Source organism: Apteryx mantelli, chromosome 1 (genome assembly GCF_036417845.1).
Source record: "Apteryx mantelli isolate bAptMan1 chromosome 1, bAptMan1.hap1, whole genome shotgun sequence".
NCBI lineage: Eukaryota > Metazoa > Chordata > Aves > Apterygiformes > Apterygidae > Apteryx > Apteryx mantelli.
This window is the reverse complement of record NC_089978.1, coordinates 218,491,798-218,507,788: the sequence shown is the minus strand read 5'-3', so window position 1 is coordinate 218,507,788 and position 15,991 is coordinate 218,491,798. Positions and strand designations below refer to the sequence as shown.

General features: G+C 39.1%; 1 protein-coding gene across 5 annotated transcripts; it reads left to right on the top strand.

The window, feature by feature from the left end:
* Positions 1-351: 351 nt before the first annotated feature.
* Positions 352-15,807, top strand: RBM17 (RNA binding motif protein 17). Of its 5 annotated transcripts, XM_067317503.1 has the most exons (13): positions 371-420; positions 1,353-1,407; positions 2,052-2,192; positions 3,674-3,790; positions 4,722-4,888; positions 6,892-6,989; positions 8,015-8,071; positions 10,065-10,206; positions 12,078-12,229; positions 12,935-13,011; positions 13,428-13,526; positions 13,999-14,071; positions 14,214-15,807. In XM_067317503.1, exons 3-13 carry the CDS (start codon positions 2,070-2,072, stop codon positions 14,315-14,317), a joined length of 1,209 nt encoding a protein of 402 aa, XP_067173604.1. In that variant the 5' UTR covers positions 371-420; positions 1,353-1,407; positions 2,052-2,069; the 3' UTR covers positions 14,318-15,807. The 5 variants fall into 5 exon arrangements, with proteins under 5 accessions (XP_067173616.1, XP_067173611.1, XP_067173599.1 ...); XM_067317515.1 differs by lacking the exon at positions 1,353-1,407 and having other exon boundaries at positions 352-420; positions 6,895-6,989; XM_067317510.1 differs by lacking the exon at positions 1,353-1,407 and having other exon boundaries at positions 352-420; positions 12,938-13,011.
* Positions 15,808-15,991: the final 184 nt, after the last annotated feature.

The following is a 15,991-nucleotide window of genomic DNA, read 5'->3' as shown; positions in this document are numbered from 1 at the left end:
TCTGCACGGTTCTGCGCACCTTATTTAAAGGGGTGATTGCAGCGGGCGCTGCAGGCCCCGCCGCCCAGCCTGGCCGGTGACCTGCCACCTCCGCACGGGGCGTCCCAGGATCCGAAACCCGATGTGTGTGTGTGTTGGGGGGGGGGGGAGCGCCCCCTTCCCAGTGCCGGACTGGTGCGGACTGGGCTGCGGAGGAGAGGGGGGGGCGATCGGGAGGGGGGTGCAGCGCCCCGCCGCGCCCGCGAGGGGGCGGTACAACAGCGGCGCTGCCGCCGCGCGCCCATTGGCCGAGCCGCGCGCATGCGCCGCCCAGGGTGTTGGGGGGGTGAGCGGGCGGCGTGTGCGCAGGCGCGGGCGGCCGGCGCGGCGGCCCTTCCCGGCTGCCTCAGCGGCCGGCTCATGGCGGCGGCGCGGTGACGGGTGAGCGGCGGGCGGGCGGGCGACGGGCCGCGGCGGGCGGCGGCGGCTCCCGGGGCCCGGCGAACACGGAGCGGCGGCGGCGGCGGGCCGAGCGGGCGGCTCTGCGGCCCAGTGCGGTGGGGGGGGAGGGATGGGGGTGGGGCCGGGCTCCCAACGCCTCCGCAGCGCCCGGCCGCGGCCCGCGGCGGGGGCCGCCGCCGCCTCCCGGCCCCTTTGACCCCTGAAATCGCCCTTTGCTGCCCAAACTTCATCCCCCCGTGACGCGGGCGGGTTTCGTAGTGCCCCCTTCCCGTGTGTATATATATTCTGCCCTATAACCCCTTCTCCCCACCTGTATATATAATAATCCCCACCAAAACCCACTTTCCCTCCTCTGTTTTCTTGCAGCAAACACCGTTACACCGAGCCTCGGTTGTTTATATTCCCCTGCAGGCTGAAATCACGTCGTCTTTATTATCCTTGCTTATATTATTATATAAATAATATATAAATAAGTCTATTTATATTTTCTTCATTATTTCATACATCCCGCCGCCTGTGGGGGTTGTAGTGCAATCGCTGCCTGCTGCATCTGAGACTTGCTTAAAATTTTAAATGCATATAAGCTATGTCGGTACTTCCAGCAGCCAGCTGCTCTGTCGGGCAGGTTCCTTCAAACACAGGCACCTGTCAAATCTGCAGGAGCGAGGTCTTAGTAGCGAGCGTAGTATGTCTGTACAGCTTCCCTGCAGACAATTTATTGGTAATCCTTAACTCTGTTACGGATATTTTCTTCTGCAGGAAATTAAGTTAAAGCGGTGGCTGGAGATACTGTAATCCAGGCCCAAACGAGGCTAAATAATGTGCTTACACACATTATTGTTGGTCCACAGGCTGCTGCAGGTGATAGACCTCTCACTTGTGCACGTTTTTTCTCCTTCCTTTCATGTCAGATGCAGTATCACATAGACAGTGATTTATGCCATATGTTCTGATGTTATTACCCAGGTGATTTTATATGCGAGTGTTTATATATTCTGTGTATTTGGGAGGCCTTTAAGCATGTGAAAATGTTTACTTAATCATACTCTGGCAACCAGTGCTCCAGCAAGCGTAGTTACTGTAAGAAACATATTTCTTTTCAGCCTAACGATGTAAAATTCTCAAGTTTAAGAAGTTGGTTGTAATGTTGACATATTTGTACAGACTTTAAGGTCAGGAGAGACAATACTTCTTGCATGCTCTGATTTGGAAGTCTTTAGGCTTATGTCATACTTAAGAATTTCTTTGTGACCCTCCTAGTATTTTTGTGGACCAGAGTGTAACTTTTTAAAAGCATGAAATGATGATGTTACAACCATAATTTTGCAAGCAGTATGTTACAAAACTAGTTTTAGAAAGTTTCCAACACCCATTAACACTTGAACAGTATTCATAGAAGCATTTTATTACCTTTCAAATAATTATTTCTATACAGCCTTACAGCAGTCATGTGTATCTACTACTAACCAGAAAAATGTCACTACTTGGAATTTCCTCTGGCTTAAAAAAAAAAAAAGATATTTAAAAATATGGCGTGCAAACATAACCCAACTAGTAGCAAATAAGGACTGGACATATGGTTTATTTTGTCTTTTTTTTTTGTCTTCTAGTTTTAAATTGAAGAGAAAATGTCACTTTACGATGACTTGGGAGTTGAGACCAGCGATTCGAAAACAGAAGGCTGGTCCAAAAATTTCAAACTACTACAGTCTCAGTTGCAGGTGAAGAAAGCAGCTCTCACACAAGCAAAGGTATAGTCGTTAGTAATTTTGCTTTCTATTGTTCAAATTCCTTCTGTGTTAGGAACACTGAGGAAAGTTTGTGACTTTGGAATACAGATCTGGGACCCTTTTGTTGTGATCTGTTTATGAGTTTGTAGTGTGGAGCCTACCGAAAAGGCATTGGGACCAAGATGCGTGTTTTCGGAAATCTGTTAGAGGAGGTCTTGTAAAGTTAAAAATCAAATGAAGAATAGATGTGTGCACTGTAAGCCTCAAATTCTTTTTTTTTTTTTTTTAACTAACAGAGCTAAAAGCTGATCTTTATGTTTAACTTCAAAGATAATGAGATTAAGCTTTCTTTTTTTTTTTTTTAAAGTAGGTAGGCGTCATACTGCCATTGATAGTTTGGCAGTATCAGCTGTTGGTCATTCCTGGCATTTTGCAGCAGTTGTCATTTACACGTTTGCATCATTTTACGCTTGCTGTTTAAAAAGGCTTTAGGTGCTGAAGTGCAAATTCTCATGTGTTAGAAATTTTTGCAGAAAGTATTTCCAGTATACATGAAAGGGAAACGGGGTGAAAGCTAATGTTGGAGACTAAACTGTGCCAGAGCCATTTTCTCTTCTTTTTATTGCTACAGTGTTTCACCCCGTTGCTTTAAGCAGTGTTGATATTTTAAGTTCAAGTAGGATGCATGTTCTTTGCAGTCTGTATGTTCTAGAATGAGAATGTTTGATTAAAATAGAAGCGTAAGTGCAATTAATTTTATAGAATACTTTACCAGGCACAGCCTTTTTTCACCAGAATTACTGCTGGTTTATGCTTCTAAAATTGAGAACAGAGTTTGGAACAACTCGTATGAATGAAATCTGAAGTGGCATATATATTGTATGTGTTCTTTCTGTATGTATCTGATACTCAGTATATGTATAGGCTGTAATAGAAGAACAGAATAAGACTGGAAAATTCAAAATTCAAAACGGGATTAATCCAGTTTATCAGATGATAAAATATGAAGAAGAGTAGAATTTGTCTTTAAGAAAAGTCTAAGCCTACTGGATCAAAAAAAAAAATCCTCAATTCAAACTCAGTCTGAAGAGATCATCTGAATTTTTAATGCCTGTTTTTTGGCCCTAGTTCCAAACCTTTCACCTATCACTGTACATTCTAGTGCATGCACAAGAAAGTCTGATATCACTCTCTTAAAAGCAGGAAAATTTAACCATAGTTGGCAAGCCTCTGGCTCGGAGCAGAGTTGGCCTTTGTCACCACTGAATATGAAATAAATTTTATTTATTCGTGTCAAGTTTCATTAGAAATGTTGAGAATTACTGTATGTTGATAAATTTATGATAAATTGCATTTTGAGCTTTGAGCAGTGAAGAATTTGAGCCAGAGCTTTTAAAAAAAAATTGGAGAAATCTACTTGAATATTTTAAAAGCTGCTTTTTAGAAAACTTTTTTGTTACTTTTTTTTAGACACATTTTCTATTGTAATTTTTTGTTTCCAGAGTCAGAGAACAAAACAAACAACAGTCCTCGCTCCAGTGATTGACCTGAAACGAGGGAGCTCTTCTGATGAGAGACAGATTGTGGACACACCACCTCATGTAGCAGCTGGGTTAAAGGTAAGATCAAGGTAGTCAGACAGTCCAGCTGTTAAAAAATGTTTCTGAATTTGAGTTCTTTGACTGTAGTCTGTATTTTATTTTTTTGTCACCTTTTCCTACTGGTCAAGGAAGTGATCTTTGAAGTTGATTTCTTCTGTTCAGAGATTTTTAAATTAGTGAAGTCTTCAGTTTTATACAGACTTCATGTGATATGGCATGGAAGTACCAAGATGAATGTACAATTAAACTAAAATGATGGTCCTAGTGTATTTCTCCTGGAATGCTTCAAAGCATTTTGCAAAACAGCAGTTTGGTTAGGTAAATAGTGATGGTAATTGTGATTGCACCACTGTTGGAACTGGACCTGTGTAACAATCAAAACAAAAACAAAATAGAAGTCACCTAATCTTTTAAATGCATTTCCCATGGTAAGGAATCAAAACAAACTTTCTCCCTGAAACTTCTTGAAAGGTGAAGGTTCCAAAATAGTTTTCAGATGAAAGAAGAACAGCGTGTCTGTTTCTGTCAAGTACTGTATTAATGGCAAATGATGAAGACGACTGGTGAGGTTGCATGGGATGACCCCTGGCAGGTGGTTGCAACAGCAAGATGCATTTTCTAGTAACAGGGAACAAAGGGGTATCAAAATATTCTTGTCCACATAGATTTGTTGCTACTTTGTGTTTGCTGGTGGGGGATTCTGTCCTTCATGGAGGTACTTGAGGTGGTGAGGGATTGGGTGAAATCTTCGTTTTGAACTAAAGCAAAGCCTTCTCTTAATATCAGCAGGATCAGGGTATTGCCTGCCATTATTGGAGACAGAAATGGAGTTTAGTGGTGTTTGGAGTGAGAAGGACGTGTTTATCTCTTGGATGTTGTTTGCAGATCTCAGCTGGAAAATATCAATGTTTTTCCTTTTTACTCCCTTTTTTTTTTTTCTACTCCTAAGGATCCTGTACCTAGTGGCTTTTCTGCAGGAGATGTGTTGATACCTTTGGCGGACGAATATGATCCCATGTTTCCAAATGATTATGAGAAAGTGGTAAAACGTCAAAGGGAGGAACGACAGAGGCAGCGTGAACTGGAGAGGCAAAAGGAGATTGAAGAAAGAGAAAAGTAAGGTTTTTGTTTTAACTCGTGACATATTGACTATTAGATAAAGATAAGTTATTTAAGCATCTATTCACTTAGTTTTATACCTCCAAACAGTTTCAGGGAAGTTCTTAAAGCTATTGTGAAGAATATTGTAGGCTTGCAGAAGCAAACACAAGGCAAATTTTAATGCTCTTGCTGAAATCATCTAACAATCCAAAAATCTTTTGATTTATCATATTTACAGCCTCTTTGTTTTTTAATGGACAAACTGGACAAGGTTTGTCAAATTTTACTACATTTAATTTATTTCAACAGTAGCAGAAGTATTTGGGTACTTAATGCATGATTATCAGACCTTGACCTTGCAGGTATTTCAGAGTATTTTGTTTCAGTATAACCTGACTTCAGAAATACCTTTCAACACTTAATGATAAACCATCTGTTTTCCTTTTACATATTCCAGACTGCCATGTGAAAGCATTTCAGTTCTACAGATCTAACTAGCTCTGCCTCCGAGAGTCATAGTTACTTTTATTTATCTTTTTTTTCTTCTATTAATATTCTGCATTAGTTTAAGCAAGTTAATTGCATATTTATTACTCTTTTGTCTCATGACAAAAGAAAGTACTGTTTACTTTTAATTATCTCAAATGCTCTTTTCCTGGAATAATAAGTCTCTAATCTTATTAAAGAAGCTGAATGCAGATTCAATGTCTTACTGAAATAGGTGATAAAACATCTGCCAGCCAGTAAAATTACATTCTCTTATTTTAAGTGAAATTAATAAGCCAATTTCATCATGGTATGAATCGCCTGAAGTCCATGGAATTAAGAGAGAGATACTATTGCTCTGCTTAGGCTGCAGAAGCTAGTATTTCTAGTTGTTGGGGCTTCTCTGTCTTCTCTCAATTATGACCTTTATGCTGTAGTGGAGGAGGAATGCCTAAGGCCCTTTCATAGTTCTCTTTAAGTGGCATTCAAGATCTCAGAAATCTGGGCTGACAGTTCCCCAGCTTCACCATTAGTTGCCATGTACCTGCAGTTGTGCTTGTAACTTGTTGCATGTAGGCCGAGAGATTCGAGTGTAGTCCGTAGATAAAGATATGTGTATGTATGTAAAACTAGAGGGAGGGAATTGAAAATACATAGCAAGCTTTGATTTTCAAGTTGAGGAAACAATCTGTCAGCCAAACATGCATCACATGTATGCTTTCTGATAAACCAGGTGTATGAACAGAGTATATATTTCCTTTTAATTCGCAATCTGGAGATTCAGATATTTTGTCTGGTTCCTTAGCAATACCTGTCTGTAGTACTGCTTGTTCTTTCCAACTCGTAGTTCATTTTTGGCAGCTGTGCTGGAAAGGAGACCTGATTTATGTTCCAGGTTGTGCTCTGAACTTTTGGGGATAAACATTCTTCCTTTTTCTAAAATATTAAAATTGGTAACTTCATGATTGCAATAAAAAACATTCAAAGTACAAACAAGTTCTTGAAATATTTTCCACCCAAATCTTAAAATTTTTAAACACTTTCCAGCATCTAATTTTAATTGACAAGCTAGCTGCTCAAGAATCTGATCTTTGTATGATGGTATTTTTCATTGAGTGAATGATACTACTCCTTATAGCCAGTAATGCAGAATTTAAAAGGAATTCTGTTCAAAGCAGGATGATTAATGTCTGTTATTTTCCTATCAGTTGCATCCTGCACTTCCATTGCAGTCATTCAAAATTTGGGCTAGATTTATTCATATGGTTCATCATTTCCATACGTTTTCCTTGGCTGATTTGAAAGTGGAAAGTGATCCTGTTGCTTTGGATCCATCTCATATTTTATAAAAATATTCCATAAGGATAAAAACAAACAAAAAAGTAAATGCGTGTACTTGCACCTTAGTGGATAACACATTATGAAATGCTGAGTAGAGTATAGCAGTGTAATTTATACCATAAAGATTGTATCGCAAATTAAAGGAAAGCGTAGACTTGATGTTTCTTATCCTAATATATTGTGTTTCCTAGAAGACGTAAAGACAGACATGAAGCCAGTGGGTTTTCAAGAAGACCAGATCCAGATTCTGATGAAGATGAAGATTATGAAAGGGAGAGAAGAAAAAGAAGTAAGGGAGCTTATTTAGTCTTTTGGTAGGGGAAAAAAGAAGGAGAAAAAAAAATCCACAATCCTGTTCTTGTTTTCGTGGATTCTGTATTCCTGTTTTCTAAGCTGATATGTATCATGTTATTTCTGAGCCTCTAGAATAAAGCCAGTATTTTATTAAGACAAGCTAGTATTTTATTATGACATAACTATTGTAGTACAGAAAATTGTTTTTTTCCATGGAGGGAGATGGCAGCTTACCTATTTGTGAAAAGTTCTTTTTACATTAGCTAGTAGGTATCTGTTACAAGTTTCTGCATAGTGTAGGTTTTGGGAAAGGGGGGAACATGAGATAAAATCAGGCTATGAGAATTACTGTGGAATTTTTCACTATTATTACTTACCGTTCCTACCTTTGTTGTTTGAATGCCCTCAGAACGAGTTAACAAAATACCGATCTGGGTGATTAGATATGTCTTTGTATAAACAAAATTAAACTTTATTTTCTTTCAGTAACAAAGTCACAATAGATAAGTCAAGTCTTATTTTCTTTCAGAAATGAAGGAGAGGAGACATTTAAAATATATTTGCTCTGCCTTGGAAGTCTGGGACGACCTTAGAATTTTGTTCATTAAAATAGAACTTGCATTGTACCCTTATGAAAGTATGGTTAATGTTGAACAGATTTCATTTGGCTTAATTGAGCAGTTTTAGAACTGAAGATATGTTTCATTGCAGTCTTTAATTTCTGAAATCCTCCAAAATTATACATATCAATTTAAGGCAACTATGTTGCACAGCGAAAAATTTTAGAGGGTGTTTAGTATCTCACTGCAGTGATGTGCTTCTCAGTCATTCCTAGTTTATCAGCTTTGAAGCTTCTCAGAGTCCTCCCCCTCTTGTCCCTTGTCTTTACCTTTCTGTCGGCAGCGAGATTTGTTAAGAATTGGCTGGTAAGGAGCCAGCAGCTGCGTTAAGCTTCACCGAAGCTATTCCTAGCTGCAGGACCTGATTGTAAGAATGAGTTGTCTTCTGTTTCGTTCATAGGTATGGGAGGAGCTGCGATTGCACCACCTACATCTCTTGTTGAGAAGGACAAAGAACGTAAGTACACCAAAACCCTGTTTGCTAAAACCTAGACATGCTTTTCAGTTCTCACCCAACCTTCTGTTCAGTTAACGTCCTGCTACTCTTCCCATATGGTTCCTTGTGGCAGAAGGACCTGTACTTGTTCTTCGCTGATGGTGGAGGTTATGAGGAACATGCGATATTATTGATATTCACATTTCTATTCTAAATGAGTGTTTCTGTATTGCTAGAGAAGTGGGTTAGCACTCTGGTCTGTGATAACTGTGTTCAGTTACTCGTTTGTTATATGAAAGAAGAAGAAATGTTGCAAAATGTTTTTTTTCTAGGTAGACTAGAAACTTACCTCCCCATCACGGAGAGAGAATTTTTTCACTACCTTTTGCGTTAGGAGGTACTTCTGTGAATGCCTTTTCTGAAGGGGTTATGCATTAAGGACAGGATCTTGTAATTTTTTTATGAGGGATAAAGTATCAGCTAAAAGATGCTTACAAGACGGAGTTTCCTATCCCTGAGAAAGAGGTTGCAGTTGTCCACTAGATGGCATAATCTTGCTGTAAGAACAGAAATGTTCAGGTTTGTTGCATGTCTGATTGTCTTAAATTTTTAAATTAAAATAATTAGTGTATTGTGTATGTTATTATAAATAAAAAATTTGAATATTATACACATAACAAACTTTCCTTTGGAAGTCCTGATTTAATTTAAGAGTAGATTCAAATCAAAAAAAGTGTAGCTTGGTGGAGTAAGTGAATGACATAATAGCAAAAGCATTTGAAGTGTGTAAACACTAAAAACAGAAAGGAAATGTTTTGTATAAATAATTAAGAGCAATTGAGCAGTGTCAAAGAAAAGTAAATACAGGCTGGAAATGGTAGAAATATCCTGAGGGGGAGGGCTTTTAAAATGTGAGATGATCTCACAAGGGAATCTTTGTATGAGTTGTTACTTGACGCTCAAAGCTAGGCTGGACAAACCTCAGAAAATATTACTGTAGCAGAGTTCCATAATCCAGTCCATCTGCTGCCTAAATAGGATTTTTTTTTTCTCGTACTGTGTCCCGAAACTTCGTGTCTGCCATTTTATTTGGTAAGATACAAATGCTAGTTAGCATGAGAAAATATTCTAAAATGAAGTCCATTTAAAAGTATATAAATACATTCAAGAGCATGATCTTCATAGTTTCTCTGGTGTATTTGGTGTGTGTGTGTGGGTTTTTTTTGTTTTTGTTTTTGTTTTTTTAACTTTGCAGTTTGACTTGTCAGTGGAAGTGGTATAATAATCTGATCAGTATGATATACGTACCTCCCAGGAAAGGGCTTAGTTTAGAAATAGTGAGCAAGATCTCGTCAGATTGTATAAATGTTTTGCTTTGAGAAGTCTTTGCCAAAGATTTTTATGGAGAAGGGGAAATCGGTTAAGCAGAAAACAGTTCTAAATTTGCATTATTTTCTTTTTTTAAAGGAGAGCTGATTTTTTCCTTTGTATAAATGTACAGTGTACTTTTCTGTATAGTCTTTAGACCCCAACCTGTGAGCATTCATCCATTATTGTCATAATTCTGTTCCTGATGAATGGTGCTTTAAGTTTGCTTGCCATCTGCCTGGATGAACAAATTGTGGTGCAGTAGCCTCTTAATGTTTCTTTTCTCCAGTTGATGAGTTTGAGGTTAAATGTATTACAGAACTGTGAAAACAAACTCAAGTTATATATCCTATGAGGAAATCCCAGAAGATCTCAAAGCTTAAATCTTGTATATGAGAGAGAGAGAGAGAGAGATGAAGGGATGTTAAGAAAGCATGTGCAAGGGAAACAGTCTTCTGATTTGGATTTACATGAAAGACCTTTTTTTTTTTCTTAATGTGTGAATATTGAAGAAAGGACAGCTTGCAGATGAAGATCTTTCTGTAAATGAGTTAGATTAAGGTCACAGTACTTTAGGGTTCATGACAAATATGTAGTTCATGCAAAGTAATTTAGTGAAAAAGTAAAAGTCTCCATTCCCTTCCAGCTGTAGCATCATTTCCGTTTGAAGAAGAGTCAAGACCTCGGGCGCCCTCCTCTAAAGCAGCTATTCCTCCTCCAGTGTATGATGAGCCAGAAAGACCTCGTTCCCCCACAGGACCTAGTAACTCTTTCCTTGCTAACATGGGGTAAATACGTTTGACATACTAACGTCTTGTAAAAAAGACATTAGAAGATGGTGGAAAACTTAAAATAGTTTGTCAATAAGAGGAGGAACACAACTGGTTGGTATAAGCACATGTGGTCCTAACTGGGAAGATACAAAACCAGCAGTTGATTTCTTTGAATGAGAGAAAAGCATTTGGGGTGGCTGCATTCAGGGCTGTGCCTTTAAGCGAGTTCTGAAGCCCCATTCCAATATAAAGTGTTTATGGTTTGTACAAGCCAAGCTAATGTAATCTACAGGAAAACACAGATGGCGTGTTAGTGCCTCCAGGTTTCCTTTTCAGCTTTGCCCTAAATTTGCTGTGTACCAGTGGGCAAATCATTTCAGCCCTGGTTTGTTTGTTTCTTCAAAAATGCAAAGCATATTTGTATGAAAGTGGCAGCAGCTGTGGCTGCAAATCTGTCCGTTTACTCTTCTGCCTTGGATTAGCGTTGCGTAGAATGCTTCTATTACTACTGCAATGACAAAGTGAAGTTGAATTTATAATTAAGAACAGCTTAGAGACATCATTTGAAAGGTGTAGTGTTTAGCTTCGACAATCTTAGACTTTAGTCATATCAAGCGTTGCGTAAGTGCAGCCTCGGTGTAATCAAAACTACATCCAGGAGGAACACAGCCATAAAAGCAGAGTTTATAATGTTATTACACTGCATTTTTCATTCTTGTTTTCGTGCAAGTGTTTGATATAAACTTTTTTTTTATACATTGTCCAGAAAAAGGACAGCCAACATCAGTACTGTTGGAGCAGTTTGTGTTGTTACCACCTCTAGTTAACAAAATACCCTAGGACCTCCACTTCTTTGAAAAAAGTGCTAAAAATACTACCTAACCTGCCTTATTTTTACTGCACATTGGCGGCTACTTATTCTTAGTGTTTTAACTTAAACTTAGTGTTTTAACCTTTGAACATTATGTAGCCAGACCTTTTGGCCTTTTTTAATGTTCATTTATGTGTTTTATATTGTATACCTAGAAAAATAGTCATGTAGTCACTGATGCTACATTTTCTGTGTAATGCCTATTAGTGAAACAGGTGACTGAGGACAGAATATTGGTGGTGGTGTGAACTACTGTACCGTAGCATATTTTTGTGCCTTCACCTATCTAGCCATAGTATCCAAAGGAAGTGTCAGCACATGTAGGTATGCTTTGATTCTAGCAATTCTTTCAGTGAGTATTTCAAAATCAGTCAGCGGGGTTCCTTTTTGCATTTGCTCTGTAAACAGATTGGGGAATTTTTTGCCTCAAAGTTCTTGAAAATTCAGAAAGATGAGACATCATTTAAATGGATATTAAGAATATTCAAATTTGTTAGAGGAAGGGGCAGCAAAGCCACTTATTCTGGAGCTTAAGCCAATGTTGAACTAGTAGATAGTGGAATGTGATCTAATGTGGGAAACAGAAATACATCTGCCTGTTTTGATATTCTGATACTTTTCTCTCAAGCTTTTTGATACCAGCCACTGGTAAAGATAAACTGGACTAGTGGGACCTTGGTCTAATGTATTCTGCGACTTTCTGCAGAATGTCTGATGCCGACTTGCACAACTAATGGGAGTCAAGTGGTATTTGGAGAGGTGTGAACAACTTTGAGTTAGTCAAATTTTCTGTCAAGTTTTCCATCTGTAATTCAGGATAATATTTTCCATCTTCACAAGGTTCTGTGAAATCGTTAGGTTATAAACTCATGTAGAAGCTTTTATGTTTTCACTGTGTAATGAGATTTTTAGGATGTAGAATATCTGATTAGTCAGGAAAAGCAGTGTTTGAACAATATTTTGATAATGTTTTGTGTAAGAAACCTTTACTGACTGGTCCTTTTTCTCTTTGCAGAGGGACGGTAGCTCATAAAATCATGCAGAAGTATGGTTTCAGAGAGGGCCAGGGGCTGGGGAAGCATGAACAGGGCCTGAGCACAGCACTGTCAGTAGAGAAAACAAGCAAGAGAGGTGGCAAGATCATTGTTGGTGATGCTGCAGATAAAGGTAATTTTGTCCTGCCCCAGCGGAAAAGGGAAGCTTCTGTAGAAAATGGTCAGGAGAAATGTATGTCAGTGGGAGCTCCCAGATCTTTTTTTTTCCCCTCTGTCCTTGCACAGAATATTAGTTAAGAGTTAGAGAAATGACATGTTCCTTCTTGTTCTATCTCTTTTTAAAAGTGGTTCTCTTAATTATTTTAGTTCATCCTCCTCTTACCCTTTAGGTTATCTTCCTTTAGTGTTCTGTCTGTAGCTTCTCTTCAAGGCGTGATCCTGCACAACTCCTGCTGGCTTTCTCCCTGGCACGTGCGTTAGATATTGCCCTAATTGCCCCGGGGGCTGTCTGGTCTAGAGACAACATCTAGGCTTAGTAGAACAGCACCTCTGCCTGAGCACACGTGTTAGGAGTAAGAAGATCTGATTTTTGTTCTTGGTGGAGCTAGTAAAATTTTGAATTTGAGTGATTTCCTTCAAAGAAATAGTTGTCTATGTTTTGGCTTAATTTATGTGCCATAGCAGTGGTTTGTCTGTTTATTGTCCTTCCAAGTAACTAGGAGTTCTGAAAGACTATTCCTTACCAAGATGAAACTACATTTAGTGGCTTTTATTCCATTGTACGATGACAATAAGATTCTGATAAAAGCCCCGACTGTGAGCTTTAAATGGGCTTTAATTTTAAATTATTCCATGATTCACTTTTCTCTCGTTATAGTAGATGCAGCCAAGAAAACGGATTCTAACCCATTAACTGAGATACTGAAATGCCCTACTAAAGTGGTCCTTTTAAGGGTAAGTTGAAAGTAAGGGGACACATCTTGGTACTTTCAGCATGCATGTCTGCTTGAAATGCTTAAACCTGTTACAATGCCTCTATATAGACAGTTCTGGCCTAAACCTTATACCATTTCTATCCCTTTTCAAAATGCCTTGAAAGCACAGTGCTTTATATGTTGTGGAGAAAACAGGTGCCCCCCTGAAATAAGTTATGGCTGTAAAGCCACACTGATTTCGATTATACAGTGACCATGTCGCAGTGTTTTAGTTCTAAGGAATTGTCTAGCACTGTGATGCTTGAAATGGCTTTTGACTTGGTAAACAGAAGCTTAAAATATTCACGGTCACAATTGCACGCGTTCATGATTTGTCTACATAATCATCTACTTGGGCCACATCCGGTGAGTTGGGTTTCCTCTCTTAACTTTCAGAACATGGTAGGTGCTGGGGAGGTAGATGAAGATCTAGAAGTTGAAACTAAGGAAGAATGCGAAAAATATGGCAAGGTTGGGAAATGTGTCATCTTTGAGGTAAGAGATAATCTGTCTCTTGGTGGCTGCTCTGAAAGCAAATTGGGCATTTGTCTTTCAGGACTAACTTGTTACCCCCTTAAAGAAGGGGCATAGATTAAGAAGATTTCTCAGAGTCCCTTGCAGCCTTGTGATTCTGTATTTTCTGTATCTATAAAAGTACAAACTTTTAAAGTCAGTTTTAAAGTGGGCAAAATCTGTGGGTATTGTGCGTTTGGAGCCTTCTTTAGTTCCTCCTGCTTGAATTAGTCTTTTACATAGAATTGTTTGGAGTTGGCCTGTAGAAGCTTCTCGCTCCAGCTTGCTTGAAAGATTCCCTTAGAGAAATGGGACCCATTTTGGCAGTTTTAAATCTCCCTTCGGCAACTGGACAGCTATGCCTGAATTTTCTATTGTGGTCACTACTTCTGTGAAGAACAACAATTTAAAGCAGTATCTTGGTAATGCTCTAATCAGTTCTGGTTTTCTTCAGATTCCTGGTGCACCTGATGATGAAGCTGTAAGAATATTTTTAGAGTTTGAACGGGTTGAATCTGCGATCAAAGGTAGGATGCTACGTTGTTTCATATTAATTTCAGAATTAACTTGTTTAGAGATTAAACAGCCTCACTCATTAGACTGTTAGCTAAAGAATTTTTTATTTTACTGAATTGCTGCTTGCTGACATGTTTTTTATTTTAATTCCAGCTGTGGTGGATCTAAATGGAAGGTACTTTGGTGGCCGAGTGGTGAAGGCTTGTTTCTACAACCTGGACAAGTTCAGAGTACTGGATCTGGCAGAGCAAGTTTGATTTTAAAAATCTAGCTCGAGGTGTCACTGTTTTGGCAATCATGTTTTCAGCAGTAGGCTGGGAATAAAGAAGAGAAAAGTAGCTTTCCTAGCAAACTGGAAACAAGCCTCATTGAATGGATTTTTCGCATTCGTTGTGACTTACACTTTTTGTAATATAAAGCCCTTTGAAAGTAAAATTCACGTCTGTGTGTTTTTGAATTGCACAATTCTGCTTATTGCTCTGGGAATCCTAATTTTTTTGAGCTTTCAAAGGACTCATTCTTTTGAAACCCACTGCTGAGGAGATGCTTTGTCTGTATTCCTGCTTTCCTTGTTCTGGTGCTTCATCATGGAGTCCACTGTGCTACATCCATAATAAGTGGGAAGCTTTGGAAAAGGACTGTGTGCTATCATGCTTCTCTTTCCTGACGATATCTCCCAGAATTCCAGCCTTGCTCCTAAGTCCTCAGTCTCCGCACTCCAGAGTGATTTGGGGTCGTTGGATGATTGGCAGCTAGTTTGTTCTCTCCTGACTCCAGGACAATACTTCCCATACCAGAATGGAGAGCAAAATAACAAGGAATGAATCTGTGTTTCTTCCCAAATCCAAAGAAAATACATAAGCTTAACCCAGGGAAATGGAAGGAGGAAGGAGTTTAAAATGCCATTTAAATCAGAATGAGTGGACTGTCAGCGGAAGCTCTCTGCTGTTGGGCAATCTTTGCTAGAAATATCGAGCGTTAACTGATTACAGGTCGGTATTGAAGTGCTGTAGGTAGAACTGAGGGACACTCATTCTGCTATCTGGCCAACTATGTGATTCTGACCTTCTCTAACGTCGCACTTAGGTAACTAACTTTTTTAATTGATTCAAACCTGGCATGTGCTCTCTCTCTATATTTCTATATTTGCGGTCAAATAACATTGGGGGGCATTTTTTAAGAAGGCATGCCAGCTGGAGTTTTCAAAACAGTAGGCAATGAAATAAAATTCTCATACGAAAATCTGAAGAGTTGACAAACTAAACTACTAAACGCTGCAACTCTTATTTTATTTTTTTTCTGTCTGATGTAAAATAATACATAGCACTGTTCCTGGTTTTATGTTCGCTTTTTGTTTGGAAACAGTATGTGACAAAGAGTTAGCAAGAGGTGGCTATGCAATGGCAGTTGTCTCTGTGCTCCATCATACCTAGAATTGCCACTGAACTTGTACAAATATTAAAATGGAAGAGAGCTTTGAGGGCATTTTAGCTGGTTGGAAGTTGATGCTGGATGTCTTTTTTCCTGTTGTACACATGTATTGGGGGGAGGGGGTATAGACCTGTAGTTGATCAATGCTGTGAGTATCTCCAGTTATTGCCCTTTTTTTAAGTTTTGGCTGCAGATCTATATGACAAATTCTTGGTCTTGTTTTTTGCTTATTTTGTCCGCTTGTGTTCCAACAACCTCTGTACAAACATTCGCTTGTAAAACAAAACAATTTTTAAAAAAACTTGTATTTTACCTACTGTGTGTCTGCTTCCTTACTGTCATCTTCTGTCGTACAAGACCTTCCCTTCAAGTCGGTCACTTCAGTGCTGTGTGCTGATAATGGCAATAGTTGGGATCTACCACTAGACCCAACCTGACTAATGCTAAAATCGCAGGGCTTGGGGCAATAACAGAATCCAGATTCTGTGACTGGCTCTGCT